The sequence below is a fragment of the Grammomys surdaster genome, unplaced genomic scaffold, assembly GCF_004785775.1.
Source record: "Grammomys surdaster isolate TR1022 unplaced genomic scaffold, NIH_TR_1.0 269, whole genome shotgun sequence".
Lineage (NCBI taxonomy): Eukaryota > Metazoa > Chordata > Mammalia > Rodentia > Muridae > Grammomys > Grammomys surdaster.
This window is the reverse complement of record NW_021604710.1, coordinates 2,230,699-2,254,307: the sequence shown is the minus strand read 5'-3', so window position 1 is coordinate 2,254,307 and position 23,609 is coordinate 2,230,699. Positions and strand designations below refer to the sequence as shown.

Here is a 23,609-nt window from a genome sequence, read left to right as displayed (position 1 = left end):
TTTGCTTAGTGTTGAAAAAAAGCTGCTTTCCTACAACGTGGTGATTCATTTTAAAGGATTTCCATTGGTCTGTTTACAAAGCACTGTTTGTGCAAAGCACAGGAAACAGGAGATGAAAGAGAAGGTGGATTCAGGGGACTGGGTGTGACAGATGGCCGAAGGTGGACAGACTTCTCCACTGTGTAGGAAACCGAGGGCAGCAGGCTGGTACTATGCTCCCCGCGGCTTCTAGAAGCTACGCAGGCAGCAGCCTGGGACAGCTCCGGAAGGGGCGGGGTTCTGCGCTCGCACACCAAGCCTCCTCCGGCGAACAAGCCCCAGGCCCCGCAGCCGAGCGCCGAGCTGCCGATCCGTCACTCCCGCAGCCCTCGCTCGGGTCGCTCGTGGCTCCACCCGCCATTGTGTAAGTGCGCGGCTGCCCGCGCGGGCTGGCGGGGCGGGGGCGCGGGAGGGAGGGAGGCCGCCCCTCGCCGCCAGTGCCCGGATGGAAGCTGGCGGGTCTGGGTGACTGGAGGCGGTGGTCGGAGCCCGAGTTGGAGCTGGAGCTCGGTTGGGATCCCGGTCATCTAGCCTCTGCCTGGGACTTTCCCCTGCGCACCCCTGCATCTTTCTGGCCTCCCGCGGTGCCTGGTCCAAAGTGCCTGCCGCGGGATGCTTACTCTTGTCGCAGAATTACGTTTGGGAAAGTTTAACTTAGGACTTCTTTTCTTTTCCATACAGAACCCATACCCCGCTATGGAGCATGTCTTTACCCCGCTGGAGCCCCTGCTACCCACGGGTACCGTATTCCTTACCATGCTACAGTGTCAGCACGAGCCCCGCACAGGGACACATTCCTATCCTGAAGGCCTTAACCCCAAACTCGGTTTTCTCGTTCCGGTGGGCAAGTTGAGCCATCACACCCGTGCCTCTGTTTCCCGGTTTGAAAGTGAATGTAAATATGTAGTCTTTGCCCTGTGGAACTTTTGTGAGGACTGAGCGAGTTGATACAGTTTGTATGCTCTACCTGAGGTTCCAAGAGTAAACATTCAACATGCTGAACACACATATCCAACAGTGAAACATTTGACACTGGGAAGACGAGAGATGTCAATAGCTGCCAGTCAAAGACGCCTTTCTAATCACCTTGAAAGTACTTGAACTTAGTACAAGATCAGTACATGGTTATATACAGTTGGTTTAACCCTAAGGATTTTAATTTTTATTATAAACTTTTTTTGGTGCTGGGGATCGAGTCCAGAGCCTTGAAAATGCTAGGCAAAATACTCTTATCAGTAAACTGTGTGCCCAGCCCCGATAATTTCAAACTTTGAAATTATCGGGCTCTTCATGGTAATGTGTAGAATGAGTTTTATTAGTAGCATTTATTCTTACGTAATTTGACTACAGTGAGAAATTGTAAGGCTAGATTATTTAATTTTCAAATTAGATTTTGAGTCTGAGCTTGTGTAGGCACATATGCATATGGATGTCAGGTGTCAGTCTTTGGTGTTGTTCCTCAGTGCTATCCACTTTGTTTTTGGATTACACACTGGCCTGGAAATTGATTAGGCTAGACTGGGTGGCTGGCAAATTTGATAGGGACTCCAGGTATCTTAATGGGGCCACCTCCCTAGATCTAGGATTATAAGTGTTAGCCACTATGCCATGTATTTTTATGTGGTTTCTGAGATCGAATTCAAGTCTTGCTGCTTTCTTGATTGAACTGTCCACGCCTCCAGCCCCCTTTTCCCAATTAGTGTTTATTGTGTTTGTACAGTATAGAATTTTGGATTCATCATCTGTTTTAGATGAAACATTTTCCCATGGTCGCCTTTAGTCTTTATAAGCGTGTGCATCCAGGGGTCTTGTTCTGAGTTTTGAATTTGACTTGTACTGATGGGAAAAGCCAAAGGCTACAGTAATAACAGTAGGTAATATTGATCTTCATGTACAGTCATGTGTCCCTTAAGGGCTGAGATGAGTTCTAAGAAACATAAGGCCAGCGAGTCTGTCATTGTGTGAACATACTAGAGTCTATCTGTACATATTAAGAGGGAGACCATGACGCTGATGACCAGACCATGGTCCTGTGAACCACCTTGTATATCTGTATATCGTTAGTGCATTGGTGATTCCTTTTATATAGGTGAGGAAAATAGTGATAGACTGAGAATTAAAACAGTTTTTTTTTAAATTAATGTGATTATGAGGTTTCCAGTTTATTGCTGTAAACAGTTTTTCAGACATAAAGCATCACAACATCTTGTAAATTAAATTTCACAGTTTTTAATTATCTAATAATGGCAGAACCAATAGCATTTCTAGAAATAAACATTTGATCCTGGTGTGCTTGCTGACATTCAGATCGCTTACTAAGAATGTTAGTGTGTGAAAAATTGTCAATGTTTTCTGCCTTGAAAGAAGTACAGAGAGGGCTAAGTGGTATAAGATGATGTTGAAGAATTTGAATCTATGGGTTTTAGTGTTAGTTCTGCCGCTTAGTGGTTCTCAGACCTTATGGTTCAGTTTCTTCAACTGGAGAGCAGAGGTATGTCATGGGGCGATTGGCACTATCAATGAATACATGTAAAGCAATTGGATTCAATAGCTAGGAGCTATTAGATTCAATGGCAAAATCTGAGAGGGAACAAAATGGCCCTGGGAGTTCAGGGCCAGTTCTGATGTGGGAGTAGTAATGTACAGGAATTGAATCCCTTTGCCTTCAATTTTATTACAGGCTCAGTGGAGAAGCCTTGACTCTTTAATTTCGTGCATTTTTATGTCTACACTGCAGCAAGGTCTGTAACACTGTGGTATAGATACCCGTGTCAAGTACAAAATCACCAAGCCAGGATCAGTGCTCCTGGGGTGGTTTTCAGAATTTCTTCCTCTGTATTCCCGTCTCATTTTTAGCTTTGGCCTTGAAAACAGGGTCCAGAGGCATGTTTCTGTTGACTTTAGATCCGTGTACGAAAATTGAGTGGTAACTATGAGGCTGGCGCCGTGCCTAGTCATATATAGTAATTTAGGAAGTATTGAAGGTTATTTATTTATTGTAGGGCTTTTTTTTTTTAATGAGGTAAATAAAGCATTTCCCAAACTGCTACTATTTTACTGTAGACTTCTGGAAATAACTGTTAATACTTATTTCAAACAAAAAGGAAATGTATTATAGATTGTTTTGTAGATGACTATTTTGGAATAGTGAGTTAAGATGTATATGTATTTTAACTTTGGATATTTTACTAGATGTTGTTCACTTTTTCCCAAAGAAAGTAGAAGTGTTTCTAAGGAAACAGACCATTCTACTTAGTGGAGAGGATCATTGTAAAGTTACATGACAGCTAGGGGCTCAGCTTAGTGGTATAGTATGTGCTTTGCATGTCTGTGGCTTGTGCTTCATCCTCACTAAAGGCAACAGCTTTACGCCTTCTTCTGAAGTGTGGGCTCAAATGTTTAAGTAACTAAACTTAGAAAGTAACTCTCTCTTTTCTATCAAGTTCCGTTGACTTCTTTGTTGTGGATCATATAGAGAAATATCTTACTATTTTTTCCCTCCCTCCCTCCCTCCCTCCCGTGTCTCGACCTCTTTGGCTGTGGATACACCCTCTCCTTCTTTCTTTTCTTGTTTTGTCACTTCAACCTTGCTACACAGTGAAGGCCTCAGAGCTTCTGGTCCCCACATCTCCTCTGTTGTGATTACAGATGCTTTCACCACCACACCTGATTTGATGGAGTAGTGGGGATCCATCCTAGGGCTCTAAAGAACCCTACCCACTGGACTCTATCTCCAGACCAAGTTTTCTGTTTTTCCAATTAGCAAGGCACATTCAAATTGGTCTATTTTAAGGGTCATATTATTAAAGTTTGTATGGTTCCTCTCATATATTTCATACTTTGAAAACAGTTTTTTGAAACTTAATGCACATATTATCAATTGGGTAAATTCCTAGGAATGAATTTGTTGAGTGAAAGGCATTTGTGCATTTCCAAGGTCAGGAAAGCGATGAGCTTTTCTGTTGCTTTTCTGTTGGTACTGGGTGCTGTGGGAGATTCAACAGTGAAAGAGGCTGTGTTTTCTGTCCAGGAGTGCACTGTGGAGTGGGAGGTCAGGAACAAAGTACGATGGAGCCTAGTTAGATGGTGAACTGCAGGCTTCTGTATGAAGCACAGGGCCTCCAGAGAGAGAGATTAGGAAGGCAGGAGGAGGCAAAGAAGTCATGGCTGAGCAGATTCTATCTGCATCTCTAAAAGGGCACGGATTTAATTTGTCAATACCATAGGGAAATGAGCAGTTGCAAGACATGAGCCAGCCTGAGGGCGGGCCAGTGCTGAACCCTCGCAGGACAGCTCTCAGGAGCAGCTGTGTAGAGGGGCAGCTGTGTAGAGGGGCAGCCGTGTAGAGGGGCAGCCGTGTAGGGGGGCAGCCGTGTAGAGGGGCAGCCGTGTAGAGGGGCAGCCGTGTAGAGGGGCAGCTGTGTAGAGGGGCAGCCGTGTAGAGGGGCAGCTGTGTGTGGAGATGAGAGAAGCTGGAGGGCCTTGGTGGGAGCTTGAGAATGGCTGAGAGATGAATAGAGTCAGGACGTGGAGAATAGAGAGCCCTTTCAGGGAAGGAGTTAGAAAAGGTTTAAAGGTGTCTGTGCATATTTCATTTAGAATATTCCATAAAGAACAGTCTTTAGACTATCCTAAAGCAGCTCAAGTAAATCATGTTGCCTCAGCTAGGTGCACATTTGCTATCCTAGCACTTGAGGGGCTGAAGCAAGAGGTTTACAAAAAAGAAAATGTATCATGGTTCTTTCTTAACTGAATACAATTGTGCATCTTTTCATAGATACTTATGTATAAAGTTGCCTTAAGTTTGTAAAGGAGCTGAAAAGTTCTCATCATGTGGTGTCTTTCACACATATCCAGAAACAGTGAGTTAGAGCTTGCCTGTGGTAATCAGTCACTGAGGAGCAAAAGGCTATGCCATTCAAGTTTGTGTAAGTATACTCTAATATTCACAAGATGAAATGATATCAGCAGATATTTTCAAATCTTATCTTGGTTTTGAAGCCCTCCAGGACCTGACTCCTGGCTGTCATCTGGCTTCTTCTGTCTTTGACTTTCTATTGCTGGTATTTACTAATGTGAACATTTGTTCCAATGTTAATGTTCGTTCCTTAGGTCATTCAGCATTTCTCACCTAGAAAGCTCCTTGTTAATTGTTAGAATTGTTATTCTTAGATCTTACCCATTCTAATAGATACTTAGTGCTAGCAAGTAGCTCAGTTTGCATTTCCTGTATAGTTTTTAATATATTTTACCAGGGCTTTGCATATCTATAAGCATTTCTTTTATCTACAAAGGATTTATATATTTTGGTTATAACTTTTAAAATTACGATCTCTCTGTTGTTTGTGTGTGTATATGCACATATATATGTGTCGATGTATATAAGCTATAACAAACCTGTGGAAGTCATAGGACTACTTGTGCAGTCAGTTCTTTCACCGTGTGTGCCCTGACGATTGAACTCAGATTGTCAGCTTGGTGGTAGGCACGTTTACCCACATATCATGGGGCTTTTGGGGATCCCGCTTGAGGTTTAATAATAAAGACATAGAAACATCTGTATAGTTTAGGGCTGTTGGCCTTTTGCTGGGACAGTCTCCCAGCTAATTTCTTAACCTGACTTCTCAGCCAGTTTGTTGTTCTACTTGGTTTTCACTGTCTAGTTCCCAGCTCTGTCCTGTCTCCATTTTGTATTTGTCTGGCTAGATTTTCTGCTGATCTTTCTGCCCCAGCTCCAAACTGCCAGCCCTTATGCAAAAAACACTCCTTACTCAACTGTTTGGCACTGGGGCTATGTGACCTTGCTCTTGGCAGCTGGCCTTTTTTTTTTTTTTTTTGGCAGGGGAAGAAGTGACACACATTTACATATTCTGCTACTCTAGTACCTGCTTTATTAACAATTAAAACACTGGCATGCACTTTTTCATAGCTGCTAAATACAGTATTTGCGGGTCATCTCAATACCTACCGGTATTTTGCTCGTCCTAGGTACACTATTGTAATTTTTGATATTTTATCAATAAAGTTAGACGATTACCTCTTTAATATTGAGGAGAGTTGTGAAGATGATGGATATATAGGGAGAACTGAAATATTTTACCCATTTTCTTCATGTTTCAGACTTCAACTTTTTAAACGAATAAAGAATAATATTTAACCAGTAGGGCATTGCTGTTTTAAGCGTTGTGAACACAGGGGGCTTCTCAATGTATCCTTGTAAATCTTTACTTTCCCCTTATTTTTCAGTTCATGAGATCATGTTTATCGCAAATCCCCACAGTTCTGTATGTTTGAAAGTTTTAACAGAAAGTAAAATGTATGTTGACTTGATACAATGTGGAATCACAATGAGGGACTGTCTACCTTAGGTTGGCCCATGGGCCTGTCTTTGGGGAGTGGTCTCGGTTAGATTTATTGATGTGAGAAGACCCAGTTTGAAAGTGGAAGGCACTTGTCTCTGAACTCAAGAGTGCATGCATTAATTGGTTTTCCTCTGCTCATGACTATAGATGTGATAGGACTCCCTGCTTCAGGCTCCCAGCTGCTGTGACTTTCCTGCTATAAGGGCTTGTAACTTGATGAGATATAATAAAACCTTTGCCCCTAAGCTGCTTTAGTTACAAGGTATTTTATTAGAGGAACAGAAATAAAACTTAGAGGCAGGAGGATTGCTGTTTAAGGGCATTCTCGTCTACATAGTGAGTTTCAGTCTAGCAGAGACTACAGCATGAAGCCACGGCTCAGCAAACAAACACCAACAAAAGTCTACAAGAAGTTAAGCAAAAGTTTAAAATATATTTTACAATATGTGTCTATTAGCCTTTTGCCACTAATGAAATACTTGGCACAGGTGATTTACAAAGATGATTTATTTAACTTTCAATTTTGGAACTTAAATTCCAAGAATAGGTAAAGTGCCATGAATTTAGCCTCTAGTGAGGGTTGAGGATAGTTGTCCATTATGACAAGGCTCCATGTGGGGGCAAACATATCTTCATCAGAGGCCAGGAGAGATGGGGTCCTCTCAGGATATACACCTAGGTGTGCCTCAGCTCTTACAGGTCTGTACCACCTTACACAGCTCCACCTTATGTACCAAGCCTTTCATTAAGTGGTATGCCATCCTAAAACTGTAGCATACTCACTAGATACAGTTAGAAAACAAAGTGAGCTGGGTCTGTATTTCAGTGGCAGAGTACTTTAGTATGGACATGTCCCTGAGTTCCATCTACCACACTGCACAAAATAGAACTACACTTCAACCCCTCAGAGGCTGCAAATATTGCCATAGTGTATGTATATGTATGTGTCTTTCCAGATATTACTGTGTATAAGTATGCACTTAAGCTCTTTAAAAACAGATATGGAATGATGATATAAGTTGCTTTATTGAATTCATGACTCTACTTACCATATTTCACAGTATGTAATGCTGTCCATATTCAAGTTCCATTATTCAAGAATGTTCTTTCCCAGGGGCTTTCTTCCAGTGAGGACTACCTGTGCATTGAATCCAGTCTTTTTGAATCTTCCACTGTTCCTTACATTTTTAATTCTCCTTGACATTGTTGACATTTTAAATAAAGCTTTTATATCAGCCTTAAATAGATTTGATGGAATAAGAAATATAGCAATTTGATATGTCATACAACTCACTTTAGAATATAACTTCCGAGTCAAAAATTCCATTTTAGTCTTTCTACATAATTTGATCTTCATAAATAAATTTTATGCTGGTAAGGCTTTTATTGATCACTTTACATTTCTTTGCAAAAGGACTATATAGACTTTTAAATTTAGAAAAGATTCCTTTGAGCACGATGCTCTTGGGAGTTATTTCTTCTAAATTGAATTACCATTATTGAGGTTTATTCTAAACTTGATTACCATTTTAAGTATTATTAATGCACATTTGATCCAGTCAGCATAATTATATTACAGACTTTTGTAATAACTAACATTTACATGACATTGTATGCTCAGCATAGTTCTAATGCTTCAATAGGGCAATGCTTGTGGAAAATTTGTGGAAGTAAAAGGCAGCCTAGCTTTGAGCTTTAGATGTCCTCATCTGAGTTGTGAGACCTTCCCGTGTCACTTAGTTTCTAGGAGCCTTAGTCTCTTTAACTGTGCAAAATAAGAATAAATATAAACATTAGGTCCCCGAGAAGTAGAAGATATTTTAAAGTCAGTTTAAGGAGAGGCCTGTACAAATGTTAAGTTGTCTTATTAGAACTTTGTACTAAATAAGCAACATACTGATTATTAGAACCTTTGAACCTACTCTAATTAGTCAGTAATGTTTTTTTTTCTGATAAATCCTTAGATGAGATTGCTATTTATTTGAGTAAACACATTTGATCTAGTTAGGTAAAAGAGTTCTAGGTAAGGCTAAATGAATATCTCTTCCTCCAGTTACATGCATTTATGCACACTGAACTTTGTTATTCTGTATGCATGTGGCTAGTAGCTATGGAACAGCATACTGTGTTGATGAAGTTGTTAATAACTTGAAATATTCTGTTCAGTGTAGTATTAAAGCTATTATATTTCTGGGCACTTTATGTCTGTTTAAAATGTCTGACCAAATTTAAGTTGTGTATAATAAAACCTGAGGTAAATATCAGTAATGGCCAGTTATCAGTGGCATACCTGGATCATCTGTCTTGAAATTCTGACCCTTATCAATGATAAACACACCCTCCACAGGCCTCTGATGTCTGTATTTTGCCCAATACTCACATTTCAAGACCCAAGTGAAAGCATTCATATGTGTGATATGTGACGATATCCTTTAATCTACTTAGCAAACCAGAGGAAAATCTGAAGTGGGAGAGTAGATTTGACGACTGTGAATTTGTAGTGGAAACTTTTTTTGTCATACTACCCAGCAAGTTTGGGACAGTTGATAGACGTTTTGGCTTTGTCCGTTCTCTAGATCTATGCTCTGCATTACTGCAGCCACTAGCTACATGTGACACTTTAGCATCTGAACTCTACTGCTTCTATAGCTGACTAGAATGTGAGTAAAAAGACAAAAACTCCCCACTGTATTATTAGAACATTTTCAACATTTTGTAACAATATACTGTTACCTGGGCAGCCTTAACTGAGCTACAGTTGGTTGCTCAAAGAACAAATTTTGAGAGGGCAGAGACATGGGTCAGTGGCTAAGAGCACATACTGCTATTGCTGAGGCCCAGTTTGGTTCTCACAGACACACTAAGTACATATAATTAAAAAGTAAAAAAATATAATTTTTTTAAAATGTCAGAACTTAATTTTCCTACAGTTATGAATGCCTTTAAAAGTCCAAGATCAATTTTTTTTTTATTTTGCTTGGTTTCTTCTGCCTGTTTTACTTTTTGTCTTGCAAATGATACTCAGTTCCTGTGCACACACGATTGGCAGGTGTTCTGTGGATAGTTTCTCATTCTTATAAAAATACCAGCTATGTTCGGATTAATGCTAATCATATGAATTCTCTCTAAATATAGTCTAATTCTGAAATGCTGATTGTTAGGAATTCAGCCATGATTTAAGTTTGAATTTTGATGTATGGTTAGTGGTTCTCATTATGTTCTTTTGATAGGAGCAACCACCAACAATCGCAGTTCCCAGTCAGCTCAGCAAATATAAACTTATACATTTGGCATCAGGTAGTAGTCCCTGCTGTTGCTGAGCTGTTATATCTGGTATGTAGATCTGCTAAATGTGCTTTTAACTTAGAGTATTTTCAGTTTCTGGCAATTTTATAAATACATAACCTGATTGTACTTGGAGGGACTCTTATAGTCTAATGATTACCAAGGAATTTTTAAAATCACTCTAGTAGAATGTAGCTATCATGTAGAAAGTTATTTTTTTTTCTTTCTTAGGTGTTGTATGTGTATCTATACATTTCTGTTTGTTCATTCAATACTTTGTGATTGCCCACTGTTTAAGGAACATTGTTCAGTAGGTTTTATTAAGGTACAGTAAGAAAGAGTCCATTCATGACCATGGAGGTTAATATAGGGACCCCTGCAGCCAGATCTTGTAGAGTTCCTGAGAGATTGGACATAATGTGTATGTAGCATGGTCAAGTGGGACTTGGTAGCCATGGAGCAGGGTGGGCAATCAGTGAATGGAACATTTTAAAGAGGAGATGTTAGATGTTAGGGAGTTTTACTTTAAAAAGCCTAGAAGGATTCTTGCTGAAGACAGGATACACACACATCGGGTTGGGGATGGAAGAGGATGAGAAGCCCCTTAGGATATTGAAGATGGAACATAGCTACATCATGTTATGAAAGAGATGTACAAAGAGCCTTTGTGAAGGTTCAGATCCTGACCAAAGTCTGGCCAAACAGATTCTCTGTTATGATATGGTTCTTGCTCTGTGTGACAAAGTAACTGAGAAATTTATAGGAGGAAAGTCTAGGAATATGCTCACCAGAGGTAGACAATTTGCTTCTCATGGAAATAAAATAGAAGAAGAAAGAGAAGGAGAAAGAAGGAAGAGGAAGAGGAGGAAAAGAGGAGAAAGAAAGAAATTTACTTTGGTTCATCATTTCAGTCCAGGGTTGTTTGTTCTGTTACTGTGGGCCTCTGGTGGCAACCTGCAGTACTTGATGATAAGGTGCACTTTGTGGAATAGGCTGCCCGTCTCTTGGTCTCTGGGAAGCAACATCTCCTTGAAGGAACATCCCCAACCTGTACCCATGACCTAAGTTGCTCAGTAGGCCCTGCCTCTCAGTGGTTTTCCTACTCCCAATAGTTTTTGGTGACCAATCTTTGGAGGACAAATAAGTTTCAATCTAAAACACTCTGAAAAGATTCAGCCTACAACAGATGGTTTAAGATAATAAACACCAGTTTGTATGTAATTAAAATGTTCCCAATAGCATCTTAAGAGGGGACAATTTTATAATTTCTTTTAAACTAGTATCTGTAAAATGTTGCTTTAACTTGTAATCAGTATAAAGGTTATAGATGGTAGGGTTTACATTTCCTGTTCTAAGTTCCAAGCTTCAGGAGGTGGTTTACATTTCTGTCACACCTTAGTTTAGATGCTAAGTCTTCATTGGATATACTTGATATATATTTACTTTGTAATATAATTTATTACAGGTGGCAAATAAACCTCTTTGTAAGGCTGCTGCTAATGATTGTGGTATTTTATTGTCAGGGTCTAGCTAGGAAAATCTAAAAGACAAACTGGACTTTAGAGTTTCAAGAGTTAATCCTAACATTCTTTTATTCATTGATCCACGAATAGCCTCATAACTTTGTAATTAACTTCACAGACAATGAAAAGAATATCCCTCCTCCAAGGTCGGCCCTGGTTAAAGGTGTTAGAGATAGATGAAGGGGTGAAACCTGGGTATTCTGCTTATGTGGTTCTTTGTGTCAGTATGCCTTTGTTGATTGCACTCAAGTAGTATGCCTGCTTTTGAAATCTAGCAAAGGGTGGTCCTTGAGTACAATAGAAGTTTTCTTGTCTCAAGAGTGCATATCACAGAGAGCGAAGCTGTCACACAAAATCAATGTCCATCTGAGCCACTTCAGAGCAGTGGCTTTCGGGCCCTTTGTCTTGTCTCAATGAATGAAATTCGGGGCAGCTGGGAGGGTGAGTCTAGAAAGGAGTTTTATGAAGGAGTTTTAGGTGAGAGGAGAAGACAGCTTCTCTATAGACGGATCCTGTACTAGAAACTGGGTACTGTGAGGCTGCTGTTCTCAGGGTGGTTACTGCGGCAGAAACTGGAGTGAGCTGTGAGGGTGAGCTGCTCAGTCTACAGTGGATCCAGGTGCCTCTCAGTTTGTCACCTTCACACCTATGAGGTGCTCATGTGGAAGAGGGGAGGAAGGATGACAAGAGTACAGATAAGAACCAGAACTCCATTCTGGCCAAGACTGAGCCAAGGGTGGTTCCAGCTTCTGGCCCAGGACAGACACTCAAACTACCTTGGCCAGTTTCAGTCTCCTGTTCTTAATCATGCTGAAACTTAGAACTAACCTACATATTCCTAAAAATAACTTTTTAGAAAAAAGGGGTTGGGGAGGACTCCTCTCTCTTTGTGGAACTGTAAAATCTGAGGCTACTGCTGAAGTATTGTGGTCTTTTGTTGTCACAGGTTATTTAATCATACTTCTCTACAAAAATGTCTTCAGCTCTATGGAACTTACCCTGGCAGGTTGCTGCTTTGACTGCGCTACTTTCCTTGCTGCGTAACTTGTACTCGTTGAGCGTTCCCCTTTTTACAGGCTAAAGTGTATGTACAGTGTGCCAGGACTTTCAGGGATCACCGGACTTTGCTTTGTATGTATACTGTAAATTTAATTTTCCCTCAAGTTTGATTTGATGTTTTTTGTGTTTTATTTGTTTGTTTGTTTGTATTTGCCTTGTTGTTTGTTGTCTGTTTAATTACATTTGGTTATATTTGATGACCACCATTGCAGTCTAGCTATTGTTAATGACCAAATTGTTTCCCTCATGTTAACCAGTATCTCATTACACTTGAAGGCTGTCTTCTCCACTCCATGCAGAGTGCCTGTCTTCTTGGCCTCCGTCTCTAGGGCACTCCTCTCCCAGACGTTCTGTTAGGATTTTGTTAGTTACATCACATGCCTTTGGAAACTAAGGGAATCTGATTCGTTTAGATTAAATAACTGAAAACATAAAACAAACCTCTGAGGGCACTTTTAATGTTGTCAATCATACTCCCTCCTCCCACACTCCCTGAATTAAAAAGATGATAAAATATGTAGATTTTCATACATTAACAACACATGGCTTTTGAGATCTTCTAGGAGAACACCATGTTTCTGCACTAACTTCCTATGGAGATTTTTTTCTTTTCTTTTTTCTTTTTTTCTTTTTTTTTTTCGGTCTTTTTCTTGGTTAAATCTATCGGAAAGTGTTATTCTTTGTAGGTGGCAAACAAGTGCTCAACATGTAATTTGTAATTCATTCTGCATTTATTGCACCTCTGCTTTTGAAGCTACTTACTCATCTGTCAATAGGGATAGTTTGTTTAGTTTTTTTTCTTTTGTCTTTTTTTTTTTTTGACTTTCAGCTACTTTAAGCTTCTGATGGACTCTTGGGGTTTGTGAGGTTCTGGCTCCTGGCACAATTGCTGCTGAGACGCTTGCCCTCTACCAAGAAAGAACAATGGGCTTGGTGCTTCTTCCTTACCCAAGTGCTAATGCTGTGAGCAGCGAGTCCCATGTTTACAGAAATCCCTGCAGCCTCCCATTGTGTCTCTCATGTGCTTTCCCATGTTCTTCGAGGTGGGATGACTCATCTGTTGGAACATAATCTGGCAGCTCTGTCTTTTGAGAAAGCATACACCTTTGTTAGAGTTGACACAGTAACCCAACTCTCATCTTAAAAGGAAAAAGGAGGTAACTTATTCTATGCCAAGAATGAGTAAAGACATTTTTAGCCTTTGGGTTGGTAGAAGCTTGGGGTCTATTTCCTCATTCCTAAACCACTTACCTAATAGTCACAAAGCTAGTCACACATAGAACTTCTCAATAAACGGTTATTTAGGTGCTAAACTAATTACAGTGATTTGGTTCTATGCTTTCAATATTCCATCTCTCTATAATCACTGGAATTGTAATCAGTCTCACAGGCTGTTTGATTGAGGTATGGCGTTTTCTTTGGCACTTCCCTTCACATTGAACAAACAGATATTAAAAATGTGTATTTTATCACACAGCCTTGTGGCTAAGGTCAAATATACAAATACCTATTAAAATAATGGAAGCTTATCTTTGTTTTTCTTCATTTGCAACTTAAGTAGCATTGAAGACTTTTACTTGATTTTTTTATTCTTTAAATGTTGAAAGATCTGAACTAGACTGTTTTCCTAGCTAATATTGATGTCGTTTGTTGAACTATTACCTATGCCAAGAACAGTTCTAGGTGTGAAGGCATCCCAGGAGATCTCCTTAGGCTTTCTACTTTTCAGGTCCACCATTCCTTCCTGGAAACGTAGAACTACCCAAACTCTCCATGAGAACTTGCTTCCCATTATTTTAAATGTCAACAATTGCAGGATATTTGTAACACTAACCAGGGTTTGTGGTTATCATCAGATGAAATTGAGCTTCCGTGGCAGTAAATAAAGTAACATCAGAAACCAAAAAATAAGTCAACACACACCCTTGTATATATTTATGAAATTTTTTTGTGGAATACTCAAACCTTGCTACTCAACTGAAATTCTAGGCATGTTTAAGAAACACAGCATCACAGTGCTCACCTCAGACTGACTGACTAGAACCCCGCCTTTCAGTGAGTGATACATGCAGGTCAGACTTCAGCCCCTTAAAATTTGGGAAGCCCTGGCATAAGAAGCCACAGTTGTCAAAAACAATAAAAGCAAGCAAAACCTCATATGAAATGCTAATTCAATATCCAGTTTTCGTCTTAAGCTAGTGATGCCTGGTGATTGTCCTTTAAGCTTTGCTGTTGTCTGGGTGACTGTGCACAGGGACAAGACATAGTGCAGAGGACATTTTGTTTGAGAGGTGCATGCTATTGTCCTCTGTTCCAGCGGCATCTCCAGGGCCTGTCTTCTTTGGGGTACTTGGTATACTTCTCAGAATAGATGTGTATGATTTTGGTTCTACAATACATTTGGTACAGGTAGAATGAAACTTTTCACACACTTTTGATTTGATGCTGCTTTGAGTATTGGGGAAGTAAATCTACAATTTTTATATGTAATTACTAGCCCCAAAATAATATGTTAGGAAACAGATGCTAAAATTTGAGTATTGTAATGATAATCTTCACAGATTTAGAACCATGTAATAGAATGGTGAAATAGATCGGGGCGTGTCTGTGCAAACTTTCTGAGGATTAACAAGGAAGATCTACCCTGACCTAGCAGCAGCATCCCATAAACTGGAGCCCAAGATGTTGTATGGGGAAGGAGAAAATCAGCAGGGATTCTCTCCCTCTGCTCTTTGGCCTGCCCTGATATGATCTGCTCTGCTTCAACAAGATCTTTCTGACATTTCTGAAAATGAACACAATAAGTCCCCTCCCCATCCCCTAAGTTACTTTTGTCAGACACTGCTCACAGCTGCTAACTAATACAAAAGGATTGCAGTCAGGAGTAGTTCCCTGAGGAAACTGCTCATCTGAATGATGCTCTCTAAATTGTCTCTGTAGGCAAGAGGCATCCGTGAATGAGCATTTTTTTTTTTCTCAGATGGCTTCAGCAAAGTAGTCACATTGTCATAGTCCTTTCTCTGATGACACCATGCTGGTAAATGAATCCATAATGTTAATTTTGGGAAATGCACTTTGAAGATTAATGAAGTTGGAAATCAGTAGACTTTTTCTGATTCTTCCTTCTGTTTTTCTTCTTCTTTTTCAGGGAATTAGAACTTGAAATTTGTTTTCTCTAAGATAGAACAGATCCAGGCCACTGGCCACCTGAAAGTATGGTCAGGTTGTGTCTTGTGATTAGTGTGATTATTGTAGAATGAACATGCTCCTCTCTGTCTCTCTGTCTTTCTCTCTGTTTCTTTCTCCCTCTCGTGTGTGTGTGTGTGTGTGTGTATGTGTGCTATATGCATATATGTACCTGTTCATATGTGTGTGCAGATATAATTGGGGGCCAGGTGCCAGCAATGAACTCTTGTGTTGTACTCCACCTTACTTTTTGAGACAGGATATCTCACTGAATCTGAAACGAACTGAGCAGGCTTAGTGCAGCCAGACTTTGTGGATGCTGTGGATATGAACTCAGGTCTTCATACTTATTATTGCGGCCGCCACTTTGCTGAATGAACCATTTCTTCTGGGTCATGAACTTACATTTCTGATCTTTCTGCTTCTACTGAGAACAGGGTAAAAGTGTGTAATACCACAGTCTTTTATGCAGTGTTAGGGCCCAAACCCAGAGCTTCATTCGTGCTAGACAAGCACAAAGAAGCAGTCTGTCAAGTGTGTGTATTTCCAGCCCATCTTTACAATTTTTAATGGAAGGATATATGAAAATTATTTTTGCTTCTCAACTTCTCTATAAGACTTTGATTTTACTCAGACTAGCATTAACCACTATCCAAGTTGGGAAGATTTTTAGGATTTGAAAATGAACAGAAGAGATTACTAAGTGTCCTTTCTGTGTAATCTGGTTTTGTCTCATGGATCCTGCAATGACTATATGGGCTACTCTCCTTTTTCTTTCTTTAGATAGACTGTTTTACAATGCTCTGGTAGTACAAGCTAATTAATAACTGCACACATGATTCTTATTTACAATATTGCAAACAATTTCTGTGCAGGGGGCATGTAATTGATTTCTACCTTGATGAACAGATGTTCTAAGATACTATAGTTGCTGTGCGGCAGAAGTTATAAAAATATCCAGTTAACGGTGTTCTATTTCAGTAATGTTTTTCATCATTCTACCATGCTCAAAACAGCAGCAATGACAACAACAACAAAAACAGACAAAACCCCCAACCCAAACAAACAAAGAAAACCCTAACAATTCCTTTTATTAAATAGTCTTAACCATACTGAACTAGTGTTCCTGTTATTTTAAAGGACTGGCTATCTTAATGCTTAGAGAGTCCTTATTACAGAAGACGTACCATTTTTGTATAATCAAGAAATAGATTCTAGTAATACTGTTGGCTCATAACCACACCTTGAAATTTGTACTAATATCCTAATTAATTGTTGAGTAGTCTCTGACGTGTGATCATTTTATATTTGTAGTAAACCAGAATTTTAGTTTTTCGAAATTATGATTTAATCAGTTAAATTAACGTAACCTTTTTTGAATTTGATTTCTCTATAGCTATTATATAACAACTTGTATAAAAAGCAAATACACACCCACAAAGAGTATAAAATACAGCCTTTCACAACATGACGCACACTTGGAGTGGACACAGGGAGGGCTCTACTTAATGCTGTCTTTAGTGCTCCTGGAGAAAATGCATGCATGTGGAGACGCAGCAGAAGGCACTTTCCACAGGAAGGTGTGCAGACCTCACGGGCTACATCATGGCAGAGTGCCCTGAAGGCAGCCCAACAGGCAGTCTACCCCAATAATGCTCTCCCAGTGTGTTCTAACAGCACAGCAGCTGCCTGTTAAGCTAAGAATTTTCAGGTGGTGAGAGTCTTAATTCCTCAGCAGCCAATCTCAGCTTGTCTTGTCTTTAAGTCCTGGAAAAGATCCAGAAAAGGATGTCGGCAAGATAGGGAAACAACCTCTCTGACTTTCTGGATGTTTCTGTTTTCTCATCGGTTCTCTAGCAATGAAATGGATACAGTAGTAATGTTACATTTGGGCAACAGGTACATAGTTTTATGCACTTTAATTCCCCTAAGCTTGATCCCATGTGCTAGGTATTATTTCCTCCCTTTTTCAAAATTTAAAACAAAACAAAAAAACCATTTAGCTTCCACCTGAATTTGGCAATAAGAACACATTGCAACTTGGTGGGTCTCCAAGGAGTAGAGAGTAACCAGCAGCCTCAGGTAGAGCTCACAGTGGAAGGCTGACATGGGAGCCACAGGAATCCCCAATGGAGAGAATGAGAGGATGATGAGGATTTCCAGGTGTCTAATGCCCAAGGCTTTAACACACGTTTTAGGACTGGAGTAATTTAGGCCTGGGAAGTCTGTTTGGAACTTTATGCAATATTGGTTTAAAACTATAAAATAATCTAATTCTTTAGTTTCTGCTATCTTGATCCACAATTATTGTTGTTTAGGGAACAGTTGGTTTCGGAAAGTTCTCTCCTGCCTGTGATCAACTCACTGGAATACGTGTTACGGGTTTTAGCAGATGACTTAAAGTAAGCCTGCAGTAAGTCCTATTGATTAGAAAAGTGCAAGTGAAGAGAATCTGTGTGCTGACTGGCTCAAACTAATGACATTCACGGAAGCCACTTCTCACTCTGAAGTGTGCTCTGGACTGTGACATTAGATAGCAGCGAAAGGATTATGTATATGGCAGCATGGATACTCGAAACCTATCATAAATTTAACCTTTCTATTACTGTTAGGAGATGAGTTATCGTTTCTACTTGTCAGGTAGAAACACTGCTCGAGATAGTCCGACAGCACACTCTGCCCTTCTGTTGTATTTTGAAGTGTAAATGGCTTATGTTTAGTCAATCTGCAGTGAAATTGAATCGTTTTCGTGGCATGTAACAGTAAGAGCTGCTGATGGATCTGTTAACAGGCACAGAAGCATTACTTAGTTGAGACGAGAACACTTCGGAGACGGCTGAGTTCTGCAAGGAATTTTCAGCCCCTTGTACCACATTGAGTCATGTTTGAGATGTGCAAACTGGTATTAATTTTAGTATATTTATGTTTCTGTAACAAAGAGGATCCTAGGTCCTTACTGTGCTCTTAGGTTTTTTGAGGCTGTTGCAGTTGGAATGTGAAATGGCTCTAATATGCTCACGCATTTGAACACTTGGTTCCCTGTTGGTAGTGCTTTGGGAAGGTTTAGGAGGAACCTTTAGGAGGTGGAGCCTTGCTGTAGGAAGTATGTTCCTGGGGTGAGCTTTGAAAGTTTATAACCTAGTTCCACTTCCTGGTTTCTTCTCCTTGTGTGCTGTGGAAATGTGCTCGGTCTGCTCCTGACTACCAGCCTTGCCTCATGTTCCCGCTGTCATGCCTTCCTTGCAGTGATGGAATCTGTCCCTCTGGAAATGTTAGCCAGGATAATCCCTTTCCTTCCTAACTTGCTTTTTCTCAGTGCATTTTATTTATTTATTATTTATTTATTTTTACAGTAACAGTGATGTGTATACAAGCCATACCTGAGATGTTTCTCTATATCTCCATTTCTTGGAATGAACTCAGAGATGAGAATAATGAGGTATAGAAATGTTGATTGTCTTCAACTAATAAATGGTAGTGTAAGATTCACATATATTCAATCTGGCAGTGTAGCCTGATAAGTTACTGCTATGTAGTATGTGTGTGTGTGTGTGTGCGTGTGTGTGTGTTACCGCTGGATGGGGTTTTATTCCTCTTTTGAAAAAATTCCTCCCTTTCTTTCTACTTTTCTCTCTGAAAACACATTAAACAAGCTCTCTTCCTAGTTAGGCAGTCCACTACCATGTCTTTTGGGGAATGGTACCTTTTGATACTTACCTTTGAAACAGGATCTTGCTGTGTTCCTTACGTTGGCTTTTCAGGCCTTATCTTAAGTGGCTGTCCACCTTGGCTTCTCAGGTAGCTAGAATTGCAGGCACACACTCCTGTACCTTACATTTGTAATTTTATATTTTGGTCCTAGTGTTTGTAGGACCCAGTGTTTTTGTTTGTTTCAGTATTTTTAAATTTGTCCTTTGGACATTCAGAGATAACATTGCCAAATTATCATATTCAGAAGAGACCCACAGTTTGTTTGCTGATCTGTCCTATTTCTGATCTGTCCAGGTACTTGTTTATGCTTCAAGAATAGTGATGTTAGCTCCTATACATGTTCATATCTCCTGTGGTAAGTGCTGCAGTCAGAATATCTGTAGGTCTACACTGACCACCAGTAAGTGGACTTGTGACTTATGTCCTTAGTTGGTGTTAAAACAGCAACTAACACATTCTTCTCTAGGGTCTAGTTAGGTAAGTGGATAGAACTACAGAGAAAGCATTATACTGAGTGAGGCGGTGTGGCTCAGAAAGACAAATGTCATTTTCTCTCATCTGAGCTACCTAGCTCTAAATCTTCAAGTGTGAATGTATAGCCTGGAATAACTGCAGAAACAAGGTAAATAAAAAGGGCTAGGTGTGTATTTGGCAACAGAGAGGGGAATAGCAAGGTAGAAGCGAGTGGAAGAAGAAAGTGGGGAAAATATATGGAGTGGCTCTAACTAGGCAAGAGGAAAGGACTTAAATATTAATGGAGGTGGGAAAATAATGTTTGAAAAATGCTTAAGAATTTCAATTATTCACTAACTACCTAAAAATCCCTAAAGTATGTTTAAGTTGGTGTTAACATATACATATATAGTTAAAATGAAAAATGTCAATCTGAGTTTACAGTACTCTCTACATAAGGTCAGAAACTAAGTCCCCCAGCACCAGGCGTAGCAAGCCTGAGTTTGTCAGGATTGTCCATGAGACTTCTAAAACACAGGTTATTGCTATTAACCAGGTTACTCACTAGAGGTGGGAGGTAAAGGCCCTGGTGGTGAAGACACCATGCATTTCAGACACCGGAACCTGAAATCATTTAAGTACAAGTAACATTATACAGAATGAACAGATTGTATTTATATGATAATATGTAACAACAACTCAAGAAAAAAAGCTATGAATCTGAATGAGGAAGCAAGGTGCTACATAGATAGATTTGGAGGGAGGAAAGGGAAAAGGAATATCTGTAATTATAATCTTAAGAGTTATTTTTATAAAACATAAATAATCTAGCTCAGCTTTTCACTAGACCTTTCTATTCTCCAGTTGGTCTGAAGCCCTCAGCAGCTCTTTCACATGAGTTTTCTATCTGGCCTCTTGGTAATGTCCATGCCTCCTTTGCTTCTGTTGATCAGTCATCTTTTTAGACTCCAGTATCACTACTGTCTATTGCAAGGGCTTTGTGGTAAGATGATGTGTGTATACCTTATCCCCTGCTAGTCGTCCTCTTGCCTTAGTTCCTCATCTGCTATTATAGTATCATAGTGTTGAATCCAAGTTCCAGGGAGTTTGGTAACTCTAGGGGTTTTATATTGAATAGGACTTTGTATGATGTTCTGTGCTTATAAGGGTATTCCACACATACTGAACAGAAGTAGACTACAGACGTAAGCATACACAACAAGTTCTCACCGTTGTATATCCTACAAGTTACCTTTTTTTCTCAACTAGCATATATTGTTTTTAGGCCCATCACATGATACACTCTTTGATGACATGTCTTTTAAAACTAAGAATTCTGTCAATTGCTTATACAGATATGTTCAGTGTCTTGTTATTAAACAAAATTAAAGTATTTGAAAACATAGAAACCTCAACGTAAACCAAAATCATGACATTTCCATTGTAAGGGAACATGAAGATTACATCTGGAATCTTCTGCCACACAGCAGCACATGGACAAAGCAGTGGGTCAGGGGCACTCCAGAACTGTCAGAAGCAGGCCTTTGGAACTTTTAGTCAGTTTTTGTGGTTGTTGTTCTTTGTACATAGCTGAGGACATAAACTTTATCTTTTAAAAAGTCAGTGGTATGTTATTGAGCTTGGAGAATACCAGATTGACCTTTGGGAAGAAATTGGTTAGCTGCATTGATTGGATCTAACCAATAAGATTAAGGTAGTGAGCTTGGCTCTAAGTCTGTGCTTCTAATTACATAATGCATTTTCCCCTTGGAAATAAGGATACAGTGTTGGTTAAAGTATCCGAGAAGCTCATAAACACCTACATAACGCATAGTGTGGCAGAAGTGTAATTTCTAGGAAAAAGCTATTACACCTAGCTTCTGAACTTTTGTTAGGAAGTATGAGAGAGAGAGAGAGAGAGAGAGAGAGAGAGAGAGAGAGAGAGAGAGAATATGAGAATATGAGAATATGAGAATACTGGATACATAGGAAGAAACAATCCCAGCTTCTCTGCAGCACCCCAGTGATGGCCTTGGATTGAGGGTGTAGCTCTGGAGTAAGCATACTTGCCTAGCATGCACAAGACATGGGCAACACCCCACTTTGGAAAAAGGGGGAAAGAACAAAGGAAGTGGTTGCCTTTTCCATGTGTGGGATCTAAATCGCATTGATTGCCTTTTATGTACTCCAACTCAGCTTTCTTCTTTGGACCTCATTTTATGTATTACAGCTATAATTGTCCAATAAATCATAGGCTGCATTATACTACTATTTTTTCTCTTTACTTAGTGATTGTACACAAGCAATTGAAACTTTCAGTAGTGAAAGCTAATTATAATGGGGAACTGAAATCTGAACATTCTCGAAGAAGCTTGAAGTATATTGACAGGTTTCTTTTTTTCTTTTTGAAAATTACTTTAATTTCTTTTATCTCCATTCAGCATCTTAACACAAGCTTTTAGAATATGAACTAATTTTCAGAAGATTGTTCTTACAATGTTAGAATTCTGCATGGTGATAGCATGCTAAATTTTTACCAAAGTTGGAAAGTAATTTTTTTCCTTTTTAAAATAGCAGCACTGTCAAGCCCATGGCAGGATGATGCAAATAATTTTTGTGGGCTGGAACTATTACTATCCTACACATGTAATTTTAGGTGTAGTCAATCTTTATGCAAGTTTGAATTCTCAGCACCTGATATAATACTTCGCACATGCCAAGATTTAAAAGTTTATTGTATTTTCATTGAACGCTCCATTTCTAGAATTGTCTTGCAAATAAGGTATTTTGAAGTGTGAGTAACCACAGAATTGTTGTTCATGAACTCTTCATAGAAATGAAGAAGTTTCCAAAGGGTTGAATATCTCCTAAATGAAAGGTTTTGTGGTTTTCCATCTAACATGTTTTCTGATGGTGAAGAGTTTCCACCTTGTAATGTGGCTGTTCTGATACTGTCATGGTCAGCCCTTGGAGTCAGGGGATTTGTGTTGTAAACAGAGCAGTAGCCCTGGTTGCATTGTTTAAAAAGTTATAGCAGAGCCCGCAGGTTTATATAGAGCAGCGGCTTCATCCTGGTTTATTCTGAGTGTAATTTGGCTCTAGATGCCATGACATTAGTTTCAGATCAAAAGTATCATCTAGTTTAGGAATTATCATTTTTATCTAGAGCCTTTCTGCATACACGTGTCATCTTTATATGAAGATCTTCCTCTTGCTAGTCTTCCATTTTATGTTCTTCCTGATGAATTTTTATGCATAGTCTCTATTACCTCTCCTTGAGAGAAATCACCAAGTTAAGGTTCATAGAAAACTGAATAGATGATACTGATTTTCTACCCAAGATGCCTGTGACTCTGCCTTGCTCTGTTCAGTAGTGTAGAGGTCAGGAACCATGTGCTTCCTGAAACATATGTCTGTGTTCTGCTTGTGGGGGCTGACTGAGAATGTTGGAGAGTTTGGCTTGTAGGTGATGAAGAAATCAAATGTATTTTTTCCTAAAGGGTAGTGAAGGAAGTTTGATAAAATATATCCTTGAGTGGTTGTTACCTGAGGAAGTCAGGCTGATGGACCAAATTGGCTGTAGACCACAGAGCTGCTTCTCTGGCTGAGTGGTAAGAGCAGACAGCATGTGAATTTAAAGCAGCAGTGCTGAGTACTTGGCTTATATAATTACAGATACAGAAGAAAGTCTGGGCAGCCATCACTGAGGAAGCTTCTTGAAAAACAGTAAGAGAGTGAGAAAAGTGACAGAATCTTTGCAATACACCAAAAAGCCTTCACAACCTCTAAAATTACATGCAAAGATGTATTATTAGTGAAAACGACTTGCATGCAATTCTGGAGATTTTCAGTGATTTCAGCGTCTAAATTGAAGTCTTATTTTTATAATGTGAAACTTTATGGAAATATACAGTGGAAACTAAGTACTTTTCTACTGCTTCTGCAGACTAAATATAAATAAATGACTGTAATTTGGTAGGAAAATACTTTT

General features: G+C 39.5%; 1 protein-coding gene across 5 annotated transcripts in view; it reads left to right on the top strand.

The window, feature by feature from the left end:
* The first annotated feature begins 273 nt into the window (after positions 1 to 273).
* Positions 274 to 23,609, top strand: part of Tpk1 (thiamin pyrophosphokinase 1) — a 311,282-nt gene continuing 287,946 nt past the window's right edge. For 2 of the 5 annotated variants that reach the window (XM_028776412.1, XM_028776413.1), the window contains exon 1: positions 481 to 778. In XM_028776412.1, coding sequence (XP_028632245.1) covers positions 652 to 778 — 127 coding nt within the window. In that variant the 5' untranslated portion in view covers positions 481 to 651. Of the gene's footprint in view, positions 404 to 480; positions 779 to 23,609 lie in introns of those variants that run through there. The other 3 variants (XM_028776415.1, XM_028776416.1, XM_028776414.1) reach the window with 3 other exon arrangements.